The sequence below is a fragment of the Manis javanica genome, chromosome 1, assembly GCF_040802235.1.
Source record: "Manis javanica isolate MJ-LG chromosome 1, MJ_LKY, whole genome shotgun sequence".
NCBI lineage: Eukaryota > Metazoa > Chordata > Mammalia > Pholidota > Manidae > Manis > Manis javanica.
This window is the reverse complement of record NC_133156.1, coordinates 179,133,142-179,149,312: the sequence shown is the minus strand read 5'-3', so window position 1 is coordinate 179,149,312 and position 16,171 is coordinate 179,133,142. Positions and strand designations below refer to the sequence as shown.

The 16,171-nt window shown below is 37.5% G+C and overlaps 1 protein-coding gene across 1 annotated transcript; it reads left to right on the top strand.

Moving 5' to 3' along the window:
* Nucleotides 1-5,889: 5,889 nt before the first annotated feature.
* On the top strand, nt 5,890-15,158 carry MRPL19 (mitochondrial ribosomal protein L19). Its single transcript, XM_017661614.3, has 6 exons — nt 5,890-6,043; nt 6,229-6,346; nt 8,924-9,042; nt 9,252-9,386; nt 11,784-11,965; nt 12,088-15,158. Exons 1-6 carry the CDS (start codon nt 5,941-5,943, stop codon nt 12,307-12,309), a joined length of 879 nt encoding a protein of 292 aa, XP_017517103.2. The 5' UTR covers nt 5,890-5,940; the 3' UTR covers nt 12,310-15,158.
* The last annotated feature ends 1,013 nt before the right edge of the window (nt 15,159-16,171 follow it).

The window sequence follows — 16,171 nt, the reverse complement described above, 5'->3', positions numbered from 1 at the left end:
TTCCTTGACTGTGGAGATATGTTCATGAAGAAGTTGTTCATGTTAATATTCAAGAGAGTTTTGCCTATGTTTTCTTCTAAGAGTTTTATGGTTTCATGACTTCCATTCAGGTCTTTGATCCATTCAAGTTTAATTTTAGGTATGGAGTTAGACAGTAATCCACTTTTATTCTCTTACATGTAGCTGTCAAGTTTTGCCAACACCAGCTGTCGAAGAGGCTGTCATTTCCCCAATGTATACGTATGTCTCCTTTATCATATATTAATTGACCATATATGCTTGGGTTAGTATCTGGACTCTCTATTCTGTCCTACTGGTCTATGTTTATGTTCTTGTGCCAGTACCAAATTGTCTTGATTACTGTGGCTTTGTAGTAGAGCTTGAAGTCAGGGAGTGTAATTCCCCCTGATTTATTCTTCCTTCTCAGGATTGTTTTGGCTATTTGGTGTCTTTTGTGGTTCCATATGAATTTTAGAACTATTTGTTCCAGTTTGTTGAAGAATGCTGATGGTATTTTGATAGGGATTCCATTGAATCTGTAGATTACTTTAGGCAGGATGGCCAATTTGACAATATTGATTCTTCCTACCAAATAGCATGGGATGAATTTCCATTTATTCATGTCCTCTTTATTTTCTCTTAAGAGTGTCTTGTAGTTTTCAGAGTATAGGTCTTTCACTTCCTTCATTAGGTTTATTCCTAGGTATTTTATTCTTTTTGATGCACTTGGGAATGAAATTATTTTCCTGATTTCCCTTTCTGCTAGTTCATTGTTAGTGTATAGGAATGCAACAGATTTCTGTGTATTGATTTTGTATCCTGCAATTTTGCTGAATTCAGATAGCAGTTCTAGTAGCTTTGGAGTGGTTGTTTAGGGTTTTTTATGAACAATATGATGTCATCTGAAAACAGTGACAATTTAACTTCTTCCTTACCAATCTGGATGTCTTTTATTTCTTTATGTTGTCTGATTGCCATGGCTATGACCTCCAGTATGTTGAATAAAAGCAGGGGGTCAGCATCCTTGTCTTGTTCCAGATCTTAAAGGAAAAGCTTTCAGCTTCTCACTGTTAAGTATAATGTTGGCTGTGAATTTGTCATATATGACCCTTATTATGAGGTACTTTCCCTCTATACCCATTTTGTTGGGAGTTTTTATCATGAATGGATGTTGAATTTTGTCAAATGCTTTTTCAGCACCTATTGAGATGATCATGTGGTGCTTTCCTTTTTATTAATGTGGTGTATGATATTGATTAATGTACAAATATTGTACCGTCCTTGCATCCCTGTAATAAATCACACTTGGTCATGATGGGTGATCTTTTTGACGTGTTCTTTAATTCAGTTTGCTAATATTTTGTTGAGAATTTTCGCATCTATGTTCATCAGAGATATTGGTCTGTAACTTTCTTTTGTGGTGTCTTTGCCTGGTTTTGGTATTAGGGTGATGCTGGCCTCATAGAATGAGTTTGGGAGTATTCCCTTCTCTTCTACTTTTTGGAGAACTTTAAGGAGGATGGGTATTATGGCTTCACTAAATGTTTGATAAAGCTCAGTGATGAGGCCATCTGGTCCAGGGGTTTTGTTCTTAGGTAGTTTTTTGATTACCAATTCAGTTTTGCTGCTTTTAATTGGCCTGTTCAGATTTTCTGTGTCTTCCTGGGTCAGCCTTGGAAGGTTGTATTTTTCTTGAAAGTTGTCCTTTTATTCTAGGATATTCAATTTGTTAGCATATAATTTTTCATAGCACTCTTTAATAATTCTTTGTATTTATCTGGTGTCTATAGTGATCTTTCCTTTCTCACTTCTAATTCTGTTTATATGTGTAGACTCTTTTTTCTTCATAAGTCTGGCTAAGCATTTATCTATTTTGTTTATTTTCTTGAAGAGCCAGGTCCTGGTTTCATTGATTCTTTCTACTGTTTTATTCTTCTCAATTTTATTTATTTCTGGTCTGATTTTTATTATGTCCTTCCTTCTACTGACTTTGGGCCTCACTTTTTCTTCTTTTTCTAGTTTCATTAATTGTGAGTTTAGACTGTTCATTTGGGATTGTTCTTCTTTCTTGAGGCAAGCTTGTATTGCAATATACTTCCCTCCTAGCATTGCCTTTGTTGCATCCCACAGATTTTGTGTTGTTGAGTTATTGTTTTCATTTGTCTTCATATATTGCTTGATCTCTGTTTTTATTTGGTCATTGATCCATTGATTATTTAGGAGCATGTTGTTGTTAAGCCTCCATGTGTTTGTGGGCCTTTTGTTTTCTTTGCATAATTTATTTCTAGTTTCATACCTTTGTTGTTTATGAGCTAGTTGGTACATTTTCAATCATTCTGAATTCACTGACGCTCTTTTTGTGGCCTAGTATATGATCTATTCTTGAAAATGTTCCATGTGCCCTTGAGAAGAATGTGTATCTTGCTGCTGCTTTTGGGTGGAGTGTTCTTAAGATCGCTGTTAGGTCCATCTCTTCTAATGTGTTGTTCAGTGCCTCTGTCTCCTTACTTATTTTCTGTCTCATTCATCTGTCCTTTGGAGTGAATGATGTTTTGAAGTCTCCTAAAATGAATGCACTGCATTCTATTTCCCCCTTTAATTCTATCAGTATTTGTTTCACACATGTTGGTGCTCCTGTGTTGGGTGCATATATATTTATAATGGTTATATCCTCTTGTTGGATTGACTCCTTTATCATTATGTAATGTCCTTGTCTGTCTTGTTACTTTTTTTGTTTTGAAGTCTATTTTGTCTCATACAAGTACTGCAACTCCTTCTTTTTTCTCCCTATTAGTTGCATGAAATATCTTTTTCCATCCCTTCACTTACAGTCTGTGTATGTCTTTGAGTTTGAAGTGAGTCTCCTGTAGGCAGCATATAGATGGGTCTTGTATTTTTATCCATTTTGTAACTCTATGTCTTTTTATTGTGTATTCAGAACATTTACATTTAGGTCTGCTTATTGGTAGATATGTAGTTATTGCCATTGCAGGCTTTAGATTCATGGTTACCAAAGGTTCAAGGGCAGCTTCTTTACTATCTAAGAGTCTAACTTAACTCACTTAGTATGCTATTTCAAATACAATCTAAAGGTTCTTTTTCTTCCTCCTCCACTCATTTTATCTTAGCTGTCATATTTTGTACTCTTTCTGAATCCTTTGACTAACTTTCTATGTAGCTGATTTAGTTTTTCATTTGCTTAGCAATTCATTGGTCTACTTCCTTTACTGTGGTTTTATTTTCTCTGGTGACAGCTATTTAGCCTTAGGAACACCCCCATCTATAGGAGTCCCACTGAAATACACTGTAGAGATGGTTTGTGGGAGGTAAATTCCCTCAACTTTTGCTTATATGGAAATTGTTTAATCCTTTCTTCAAATTTAAATTTAAACATAGACAGTAAACTCTTGAACATCAGCATTAGTAATTTTTTTTCTGAATGTATAAGCAGAATTCTTGGTTCCAGATGCTTCTGTTTCATTGCATTCAATATATCATGTTACCACTCCTTTCTGGGCTCTAAAGTTTCTGCTGAGAAGTCTGATGGGTTTTCCTTTGTATGTGATCTGTTTTCTTTCTCTGGCTGCCTTTAATATTCTATCCTTGACCTCGTCTTTGCTATTTTAATTATTATATATCTTGGTGTTGTCCTCCTTGGGTCCCTTGTGTTGGGAGATCTGTGGACTTCCATGATCTGAGAGGCTATTTCCTTCCCCAGATTGGGGAAGTTTTTAGTGATTATTTCCTCATAGACACTTTCTATCCCTTTTCTCTCTTCTTCTTCTTCTGGTACCCCTATAATGTGAATATTGTTCCATTTGGATTGGTCACACAGTTCTCTTAATATTCTTTCACTCCTAGAGATCCTTTTTTCTCTCTGTGCCTCAGCTTCTTTGTATTTCGATTCTCTAATTTTTATTTCATTTACCATCTCCTCTATGTCATCTAATCTGCTTTGAAATATCTCCATTGTATGTTTCATTTCAGATACCATAATTTTCTTTGTGGTCTTCTCTTTTCCCCAGATGTAGGCAGTCTGTAGCAGTCTTCCTTTTGGTTGCTTTTTCAGGATTCATTGTATTTGCTATATTTTCTTATTATATGTGGTTTTGGGAGGAAGTTTCTGTCTCACTTCTCATGCCACCATCTTTAAGTCTCTACATAGATTCCAAATTTCTTAATAAGACTTACAATTTACCTTTTCATTTTCATCTTTGCCACCTATCCCCACCCCCAGTGGACCATCCCAAATTCAATTTCAGTTCCTCAAAGGGACAATGCTTTCTGTAGTTTCAGGGATTTTGTGCCACATGTTGGACCTATTTTTTTTTCCTTTTCTTGCATTCAACAATGAAAGAGGGTTAAGTGGGTACTAGGTGCTGGGATAAATGGTGAATAAAACACCACATTGTCCAATAAACTTGAAGTGGATTAAATACCTAAAAGACCTGAAACAATAAAACTCCTAGAAGAAAACATAGGCAGTAAACTCTTGAACATCAGCATTAGTAATTTTTTTTTCTGAATGTATCTACCCAGGCAAGGGAAACAAAAGCAAAAACATACAGATGGGACTACATGAAACTAAAAAGCTGCTGCACAGCAAGGAGATCATCAACAAAATGAAAAGGCAACCTACTGAATGGGAGAATGTATTTGCAAATTATATATCCAATGAAGGGTTAAAATCCCAAATGTATAGAGAACTCATACAACTCAACACCAAAAAACCCCAAATAATCCAATTAAAAAATGGGTAGAGGACCTGAATAGATACTTTTCCAAAGAAAACATGCAGATGACCAGCAGGCACATGCAAAGATGCCTGACATCACTAATTATCAGGAAAATGCAAATCAAAACCCAATGAGATATCACTTCACTCCAGTCAAAGAGGCTATTATTACAAAGAAAGAAACAGATGAGAAATAAGAAGTGAGGCGAGGATGTGGAGAAAAGGGACCCCTTGTTAACTCTCAGTGGGAATGTAAATTTGTGCAGGTACTATGGAAAGTAGTTTGGATTTTTCTCAAAATGTATGAACAGAAATTCCATATGACCCAGTAATTCCACTTCTGAGAATTTACTCAAAGAAAGCAAAATCACCAGTTTGAAAAGATACATGCACCCCTATGTTTATTGCAGCACTATTCACAATAACAGTCTAAGTGTTCATCTATATACAGACTCAATGGACTATTACTCAGCCATAAAAAGAAATTTTGCCATTTGCAACAACATGGATGGACCTCGAGGGTATCATGTCAGGTGAAGTAAACTGAGGAAGACAAATGACGTATGATTTCACTTATATGTGGAATCTAAAACACAAAACAAATGAACAACAACAACAACAAAAAACAGAAATAGACGCATAAATACGGAGAACAAACTGGTGCTTACCATAGGGAGGGGGTGGGAAGATGGGCAAAATAAATGAAAGAGGTAAAGAAGTACAAACTTCCAATTATAAAATAAATTAGTTAAACAAAAAAAGATAACCTCATTCACGCCTTCAGAGAGTTTACAGTATAATGGAAGAGTTAGACCCTAATCCAATAACTGCACAATTAATTAAACCAGAAATTAAATTAAAAATTAAAATGACAGATGATATCAGAGCTGCTAATGGAAGACACCTAGTAAGGATGAGTGCCTAAAACGAATGGAGTTGGCGTAGTTAAGTTTTGCTTGAGAAAGTTCAGATAGAGTTCATTTAAAGAGGAAGGAAACTTTCTAGAACAACTCTTGGACGGATATAACTGGGCACATTATGGGGAAGCAGAAAAACATGCACATTCCGTAACACATGGGGCAGGTGGAGGAGAGTGAAAAAGACTTGGCTATTTTGTCCCATAGGAGCCGCCATCCGGTCGCTGGTGGCCGCGACCTCGTCGCACTGATTACTGGGAACTGTAGTCTTCTCCTGCGTGAGCAAGCATGGCTTCTTCCCTTGCAGGGAGCTGCGGACCCGCAATGGGCTTGGCTCGGAGCTTTCGAGCTGCCAAGGCGCTGCTCCCTGCGTCTGCCTCTGTCGCCTGCCGTAAGTGGAGCGGGGCTTGCGAGCTGATGCACATAAGGAGCTGGGGCCAGGCTCGGGGAAGGCGCGCCTCGGAGCCAGGGGCGACCCAAGCGAAGGCCCCTCGTGGTGGTTGGGATAGACTGCAGGGCTCCGCGGGAGCTAGGGGCAGGGCTTGCCGTCCTGATCTCATTCGTCCGCTCCCGCAGGGGCCCGCGTGGGGCCGGCCCGGCAGCGGAGCACTGGACCTCCCGAGCCCGGCGCGTTCCAGCCGCCGCAGAAACCGGTCATCGCGGACAAGCGCCTTGCCAAGCATCGGGAAAGCAGGTGAGACCCGGGCTTGGGCGGGATTCCTGCTTTTCTGGTCTGTGCGCTCGCGAACCTGTATTCGCTTGAGTTTTCGGCTCTAAAACGGGGTCTGGAACTCCCACTGCAAGAGCTCCTCGTGTGCAGGATTCCTGAGTCCTCGTATGTAAAGGACACCTACCCCTGATTGGTCATCCTTTTTTCTCCCGAGCCAGTGTTCAACTTTCTCTGCAGTCTTATTAAATCCGAACTTCAAATAAGGATTCCCCAGATTTGAAGCTCTTTCCTCCTGCACTTGGCCTGTATCGAGAATTTTCTCTGAAGCACATCAGAGAAATGTGATGTTTACCTGTTCACATAAAGGAGCAGGTAAATTTTCTTGTCTGTGTGGAAATGGATTGACCAGAACTCGCCCCGTTTTAGTTTCCTGATAAATGCGGTACAGTGGTAAAAATATCCCGTAATTTGTGTCTGAAGTTTGCTCTTCAAAACAATGCACTTTAAAACCTGGTTTGTGTAAATTAATAGTGGTAGCTTTGGAGATACATGTCAATTTAGGTGACTTGGGATTTGCCGGCAGTGTTTCTCTAGAGCTGTGTACAACCTTACCAAAAAGCCAGTGTTAGGGGTGAAGTCTTGGTGTGATTTTAGGCTTTTTGAAAGGGCTTTAGCTCGTTGATTGGATTATCTCTGCATGTAGGTGTATGTTCAACGTTTCGAATATCCTCAGGTTCTTACTACATCTTTTTCTTTTTTTAAGGTGGAAAGGGAATATCCCTTTTAAATGGCAGCACTTAATAAGATTCAGTTAAATGCAAATGTCAATTGTGTTAACTACCTTAGAAAATAATTTGACAGAATTTAGTCAGTTTGAGGTATATCTTTCCACCCAGACTATACAACTTAGAAGTAACATGTAAGAAGACATGTACAAGAATGTACACAAAAGTGTTCTTTGTAACAAAAATGTGGAAGCAGTCTATCCATCAATAGGTAATATAGGCAAATACATTCACACAATGGAGTATTATGCAGTAGTGAAAAACAAACAGCCTAGCACTAACATGGATGAACCTTACAAATGTGATGTGTGGAAAAGAGCAACCTGTGGAAGAATTGATATAGTATGAGTGCATTTTTATATTTCCCAGACTCACATGCATATGTAAAGAATGAAGAAATGTCCAGGGGAGATTCTCCACTTTCACACAACATTCAAGACCTAACTTTCCCAATAGTCATACAAGGTGCTATTATGTGCTTCCTGATGTGACAGAATGAGATCACATTATCACCTCTGTAATATTTTTACCTAAAGTGTTTAACTTTAGGCGTTTGGTAATAATAGACAAATCCATAGAATCCAGGGGTGGTAGGCTTGGACACTTAAAAAAAGTGTTATAAAAATACAGAGATGGAAAATAGTACTAGTTTAATAGAATAAAGAATAACAACCAGACACAATGTGTGAAGCTTGATTGTAGCTTGGAGTGGGCAACAAAAGCTATGAACGGCCTTTTCCAGGACAATTGGGTACATTTAAATATGAACTATAAATTAGATTAATTATCGAATTACTGCTGCAATTTTTAGGTGTCCTAACGTATTGCAATGAATGTTGGAGAAGATCCTTATTCTCAACAGAAACTGTGTAAAGTATTGAGGGCTGAAATGCCTTGCTGTTCTTCATTTTCAGATGGTTCAGAAAAAACATCTATGTATATACAAAGCAAATGTGGCACAATGTTAGCAATTGAAACGAAGTGAAGTGTGTTCATTGGGTATTCACTGGGTATTCATTGTATTACTATTTTAGCTTTTTGGTAGGTTTGAAAAATTTCGAAGTAGGAAATTGAGAAGGAAGAAATTCATAGGAATAATTATTTCCAAATGTACTTAATTACCCCATAGTAATTAAGTTGAGGGGTAGGTAGTGGTGCACAGGGGCTTCAACTATATTGATCATTTATTTATTGAGGTGGGTTATGGGACACGAATTTTTACTGTAATCTCATTTATACTTTTTTGTAGATTAAGTATTTCATAATGAGTTTTAAAACAGTTAAAGATGAGAATAGGGAGATTATTTTTAAAGTTAGTTTGCAAGTAATGATTTATATGTTAGTATCTTTTGCAGTATAATGTATTATTACATGCACAACCCAGTGTGAGGCCTGTGATTATGATCACAAGTTTTGTAGTCTGACAGACATACCTACATTTGCATCTTCACTTGGTAAGTGTATAGCTCACCTAGTGATAGATCAGTTATTTACCCACTCCAGGCTTCATTTCCTTCATCTGTGAAAAGGAGTTGATGACACCATACCCACTTGGCTGTTGTAAGGATTAATTTATACTGTAGATGTTTGAAAAAGTTTTAACACCATGTCAGGTGAGTACTCAGGAATTACTAGCTGTTTTCATGAGCACTGATAGCAATTTTAGAAATAAAATCAACTTTTCTTATTTAGAGAAGAAAGAATAAAATATGTCAGCATCATAAGCTTCCCTTTTTTGGTAAAGCAACAGTTTCTCTTGTAGTGGCCTTTTAAATTTGCTTTTATTTAATTTTTTTTTAATTTGTATTTTTCACAGGTTCTTGAGTCCTGAATTCATCCCTCCAAGAGGAAGAACAAATCCTCTGAAATTTCAAATAGAAAGAAAAGATATGTTAGAACGGAGAAAAATACTCCACATTCCAGAGTTCTATGTAGGTCAGTAAGAGCTGGGTGCTTCTGTGGTTAGTGCTTGTGGGGGTTAGTTTTCTTGGCATAGAGGAGATTGTTTCTCACATATCTGGGTTTTACCCAAAGGAGGTACTTATTCCTAATATTATATGAAAATATTTACGAAGTTAAAAAGTTGCCTAAAAATGCTATTTGTTTGTTCCTGCATCTCATGGGAAGGTTTCTTGCATTTGTAGGAAGCATACTTCGTGTAACTACCGCTGACCCATATGCCAGCGGAAAAACCAGCCAGTTTCTGGGGATCTGTATCCAGAGATCAGGAGCAGGACTTGGAGCTACTTTTATCCTTAGGAACACTATTGAAGGACAAGGTATGTTTTGTTTCATTACTTTGATTTTCTGGAAAATGTTATTTCAAGATTCTTCTGCATCCTTGGGTGAAACATCTGCAACTTGACTGTAAAAGAGTTCTGAGGGTTGACACAGAGCCTGGGGCCTAAGAAGGGTAAGAGTATTGAGGTTGCTGATTGAATATGGTTGGTTCTCTACTTTCTCTTCAAGGCTTCTTTTATTCCAGGGACAACAGCTGTTAGAAACAGCCTTTCTGAAATGTGCCGACATTACAAGTGGCTGTAAGGCAGTACAGGAACACTCCTTTTAGGAATATGAAGATAAACATATGATGTGCTTATGAGTCACTTTTTCCTAAAATGAATGCCCCCATTTTGCTATATACTGTGACAGTCACCACAATGATCGCTGTTTTATAAGTCCTGGAGGGATTTTTAAAAAGGCAGAATTTTGTTTGCTATGCCTAGTAAGGCAGAGGCACAAGTGGTAAAATTCTAGAAAGGTTATGAATCAAAATGGCAGGAACAATAAAGTTTTCATACTCAAAAGTTGCTTTATGATGAAAAACTGTCTTCAAAGAAATTGAACACTGGAGCAGTTGCTGCCTTCCTTACCTCGTAAGGACCTGTGGTGGTGTGCATGTGGGAGCTCAGGAGGACTTGACTGATTGCAGACACTTGTGCCTTCAGTCAGGTTGTGTATATGCAACAGCCCTGTAACAAGGACACTAGCATAGGTGTGTCACTTAGACCTAGGTTTGATGTTCTTCCTTAAAATTAAGATAATAACAGCTTCAACCCCCCAGGGTTGTGGTCAGTGTGCTGTAATACTGTGTATGAAGTACCAGACCCAGAACACTCCGAAGATGTTAGCTCCCTCCTGCCCTTGTCTGAAGCAGGTTTTGACTCTTGTAACCTGCCTTGACCTTCCCCATCAATACTCCCTTCTTTGGTGGTTCTTTCTAGACCATTGGCTTTACATACCATCCATGTGATGATAACTCCCAGATTTACTTCCTGAGGATGGACTCTTTCCACGTTCCAGATTTGCATGCACAGCTGCCTGTTTGACATCTCTCATTTAAGTGTCTCATAACCATAAGACAAGTTCAAAACAGAGCTCTTTATTTTCCCTGACAATGTGTCCACAGTTTTTCTCTTTCCATAATGGCACCACTGCCTACCCTTTTACTTAAGCCAAAAATTTTGGAGCTATTTTTAATAATCCTCTTCTGTACATCAAGTCAGTTGACAAATTTTCTTGGCTTAATCTTCAAAAACATACCTCATTTTTGTCTCTCTCTCTTCATCTCCGTTTCCATCTCATCCATGCCATCACCATCTCCTGCCTGTCATTGTGCAGTATCTCTGATTTACTTTCCTGACCCACCAAATTACTATCCTCCAACCCAAAGGGCTTTTTTCTATTGTTTCCAACATGGCAGGTTAAAACCCCAGGGCCTTTGCATTTGCTGTTTTTTTCTGCCTAGAGCATTCTTAGCTCTTTATAATAGTTTAAATGTCATCTTTTCAGAGAGGCTTTCCTTGACTATACTGTTTAAAGTTGTCCCATCCCTAGTACCAGTATTATCACCCTATATATATAGTCTTCATTATATTAAATTACTTTGTTTTTTTGTCTGTTACCTGCTGGAATGTAAGCTTTATGAAAAGAAAAGGATCCTACCTATTTTGGATTTATTATAGGTACAGTGCCCAAATCAGTGCCTGAAACAGGACAGGTGTACAATAATAATTGGATTAAATTCTAGTATTAAACAGTAGATGTTAATATTGGTCATATATATTGTATTTCTCTTGGGATTATTCTAGGAAACCTCAGAATACATTCTTGCCCTAAAATGTTTGATGCTACAGATAATATATATTAAAATATTACTTATAACATCTCAAAACACTCACAGCTGTTCCTAGCTTCATATGGAGGGCCCCAGCATGTTATAAAACCTAGGCTGTCCTTAAGAGGGGCTTCTAAACCTTGTTAAAACTGAAAGATTTATTTACTCTTTATGTATCATTAATCCTGTTGCTCTTAATGTAAAAGGTAATTTTATTTAAGTATCTGGGAAATATGAACATGACAAAGTGAAGAATTTACTCAAACTTTCTCCAAGTTAATACTATCAAAATTAAAGCAATATGTGAATCATATATTTGTAGAAGACAACTTTCTTTAGATTTTCTCATTCTAATTGATGTTTTTTCACTTTTTAACATACATGGATTTTAGCTAGGTTTCTTTTGATATTTTTTATCTTAAAAATCACAGATTTATGTCACATTTCCTATGTTTAAAAACCTGTGCTAGTTCAATTATGAAATAGCTTTTACTGTATTAAGAGATGTATGTGGGCATCTGGATTGTGACTATAAGAATATGTTTTCTTTTCTTTTTAGGTGTTGAGATTTGCTTTGAACTTTATAATCCTCGAATCCAGGAGATCCAAGTGATCAAGTTAGAGAAACGGCTGGATGACAGCTTGCTATACTTACGAGATGCTCTTCCTGAATACAGCACTTTTGATGTGAATATGAAGCCACTAGCACCAGAACCTATGGAAGAAGTCCCTGTTAATCAGGTATAAGTTGTACATTTGGAACTGAAGATTAAGTGTGCATGAAGAAAGATGCTTAGTGAGGACTTTCAGAAGAATTTTTGCTCTGTCAACCTAATTTATTCCTTTTCTTGTTTCTTACTTAGCTGAAAGTAAAAATGAAGCCGAAGCCCTGGTCCAAGCGCTGGGAACGTCCAAAATTTAATATCAAAGGAATCAGATTTGATCTTTATTTAACTGAAGAGCAAATGAAAGAAGCTCAGAAGTGGAGTCAGCCATGGCTTGAGTTTGATATGATGAGGGAATATGATACTTCAAAAATTGAAGCTGCAATATGGGATGAAATTGAAGCATCAAAAAAGTCCTGATCCTGAGAGTGAATTTGGTTGTTTGCAAAGGACACATTGACTCAGAGGATTTACTTAGCCACTAATTTCATTTCATATGAAAGGACGTAGTCATTAAATCAACAAAGCATTCATTATTTTGTGAGTACTTAAAAAAAAAAATTTAGAATGGCAGTTTATTACTTTAAAAAGAGAAAAGCACATGCCTGGTGGTCTGATGTCCATTATCTTATTAGAGGTAAAGCAAAAAACTGTCAGCAGAATGTTCTTCTTCATTGAGCCTGGAATCTGAACAAGGAAGTGGACAGGATGTTTTCTTTAATTTGTGAGGTAAATCATGAATACAGAAAAGTATGATATAAAGAGTAAAAGAATGAATATTCATGTATCCACCATCAGCATTTAGTAATATTTAGGAAGGCTAAGGAGAACATCAGCTAGGATCTAAGACTATGCCTGTATGTCTACAGTTGCATCCTTACCCTCTTCTAGATGTAGGCACTGTTCTGCTTTCTGTTTATCATTTCTTTGCATTTCTTTTAATTTGTTATGTACATATACATTCTTAATATATTTAGTTTTTTGGGGAATCTGTTGGCAGGTATAAAAGGATAAAATTGTCATTATTACACGAAGGCTTCAGGGAGAATATACCACAGTCTGGGACATAGTTTAGCTGGAATTTCCCTGAGAATTTAGAAAAATCACTTGAGCAATCATGGCTAAGATCCTGAGTGAGTACTGCTAAACAGAAGGCTCACCGCAGGGCATCATTAGGCAGGGCTAGAGTGTGGACTGGGTCACTGGTGTCTCAGAAATGTGGGAGGGAGTAGACTGTATTTCCTGGTTTTCAGCTCATGGTGAATCAAACACGCTTCTAGGTGTAGGTCAAAACAGTACCTCTGTGGGGTGGTGGAAGTGTCATTGCTGATTTGGTAGCTGTGAATGGAATGGAAAGCTGGTATATAATCCCACATAAATATCAGCCTAGACATAATTTGGGCCAGGCTCAGTACCAGCATGGCTCTAGATAAGGGCAACCCTTAACCTGTGTATCTCTTGAATCATGCTGCTCAGATCTACCCCTGGATGCCTAGCTATTTGGGGATTTGCATTTGTGTCTGTGCTGATGTGTTTTTGTTTTCATTTTATTGGTTACAAACTTGGTGAAGCACATTGTTTGGTAGCTTCTAAAGGAAGTATGTCCCTCCATAAAGGTAGATTTTTTTATGAGACCTTGCATGTCTATTGTATTTGATTGATACATTATAGAATTCTAGGCGGGGGATAATTCTCCTCCAGAATTTTGATGATACTGCTCCATAGTCTTGTTTGCAGTTATGGTGAGAAATCCCAAGCCATTTTGATTTCTTTTCCTTGTATATGATTGAAAGCTTGTAGGCTGTCCTGGTCATCAGGGTAATGAAATTTCACAGTGATGTGCCTTGGGGTGGGTCTATTTCTATCCAGTATATTGGGATTTGATAAACTCTTTTCAATATGGCAACTCCTATCTTTCAGTTCTGGGAAACTTAGAGTTCATTGATGACTTCCTCTCCTCTGCTTCTCTCTTTCTGGAACTATTATTTTCGTATTCCATCCCCAGGCCTGGCTCTCTTCCAGTCACTACCTCACCCCACCTGCCCAAACACATTTCTGGCCTAGTACCCAGTGCCTGCTGCCCAGAAAACCCTGTTTTAACTCCTCTAACCCCCATCTTTGTTTTTTCATTCAATCTTCCAGCTCTTGTTTGCTATCATGTTTTAAAGGCTCAAGATCCCTTTTTGATATCTGAAAGTTCCTTAAGTAGTACTCTGTTCTTATTTTATATTCTTGTCTGGATTTGTTCTGGTACCATTGAAGATACCCATGATAGTGTTTGTGTTTTTTTCCTTTGAAATTGTTTTTTTGCAGCATTTGTTTACTCCAAATTCCTTTTTTCTCTGTGTATTTCTTTGTTTTCCTGTTTTAGGCTTTTGTGGGACATCTGGCAATCCTTGGCTGTGTACTGATGTTTGAATAGTGGACTGAAAAGCCAATTGGAAGCATTGGACTTGGGGGAAGGGGTCTTTAGGGTTATCTAGGTAGACTTTTTTGGGGCCAACCTCCTTAGAGCATAAGGGTCTGTCTGCAAGTGTTCTGGGGGCCATGGAGCCAAAAGGATGGGATTTCTGGCACTCCACATGTATATGGCCATCTCTTCATTCACTCTTCCTCCCACCCCCAAACACACATTTCTGGTACCCAGTGCCTGCTGTCTAGAAAACCCTGTTTTAACTTCTCTAAAGAACAAATCTTTGGACTTGTGTTGGTTTGTGGAGGGCCAGACAAGCCATGGTGGGGAGTTGGGGAAGGGATATTAAGAATATATCTTCCAAATAACTTTCACCAGATCTCTCTATTTTACTTTGTCTTTCACCCCCAGTTGGTGGATGCAGGTACTGGATGTGTTGACTGGGCAATTCTGAGGAATGACTTGGGTCGATACCTTTCTCCACTGCTGGCTTTCCTTGCCTTCCGGGAGCCTGCCAATCCACCCATACTTCTTAACATTTTTCAGATTCATCCATATTGTGACATGTATCAGAATCTCATTTTTATGGCAAAATAATATTGTTTTATATACCATATTTTGTTTATCCATCTTTGAAGAATACTTACTTGGGTTATTTCCCCCTTTTGGTTATTGTGAACAGTGCCACAGTGCACGTTGACATAATAAATCTCTGAGTTGCTATTTTTATATTTCAACATATACTCTAATATATGCCCTGGAATGGAATTACTTTGTCATATTTTTAAATTTCTTGTGATTTCTTCTTTGTCCCCATTGATTGGTAAAGAGTATGCCATTAAATTTGTAAAATTTCCGCTTGTCCTTGCCACTGATTTCTAGCTTCATTCTGTTGTGGTCAGAGGAAAGCATGATTTCAATCTTTTTAAATTTATCAAGAATTGTTTTATGTCCTAATATATGGTCTATCCTGGAGAATGTTCCATGTGCATTTGAAAAAATAAATATATTGTGTTGTCGGGTGGAGTGTTTTATATATGTCTGTTAGGTATAATTGGTTTATAGTGTTCAAGTCTCTTTCCTCATTGATCTTCTGTCTAAATATTTCATCTACTTTTTTTTACAGGGGCTTATTGAAGTTTCCAACAATTATAGTATTACTGTCTAGTTCTCCCTTTAATTTCTGTCAATGTTTAGTTCATATATTTTGGGGGCCCTTGTTTAGTGCATAAATTATTGTAATTGTTATGTCTTCTTGATGCATTGACTCCTATATAATATCCTTTGTTCCTTGTAACAGTTTTTGGCTTATAGTCTATTTTGTCTGATTTAGTGTAGCCATCCTGCTTTGTTTTTGGTTGCTATTTACGTAGAATATCTCCATCCTTTCACTTTCAACATATTTGTGTCTTTGAAGCTAAAGCAAGCCTCTTAAAGACATTGTGTAGCTGGATCATATGTTTTTGTTTGGTTTTTAATCTGTTTTGCAAATCTGTCTTCTGATTGTAAAATTTAATCCACTTATTTTAAAGTAATTACTGGTAGGTAATGACTATGGCTCTTTAGTTAATTGTGTTCTGGCTGTTTTGTAGATAATGATGTCCCTATACTGGGGGGTTTTATGTTTCGATGTCTTGGCATCAGTATGCTTTGACTTCTTTATCATGTTCTTTCGTATAATTACTACAGGTTTTCTGCTTGTAGTTAGTTACCATGAAGCTTACATAAAATATCTTAAAATTTTATCACCCTATTTTAAGGTGATAACTTAATTTCAATGGCATTCCTGAAATTTACACTTTACTTCTCCTTCCCATAACATTTAGGCTATTGATGTTATAGTTTACATATTTTTCATGTTTTGTATCC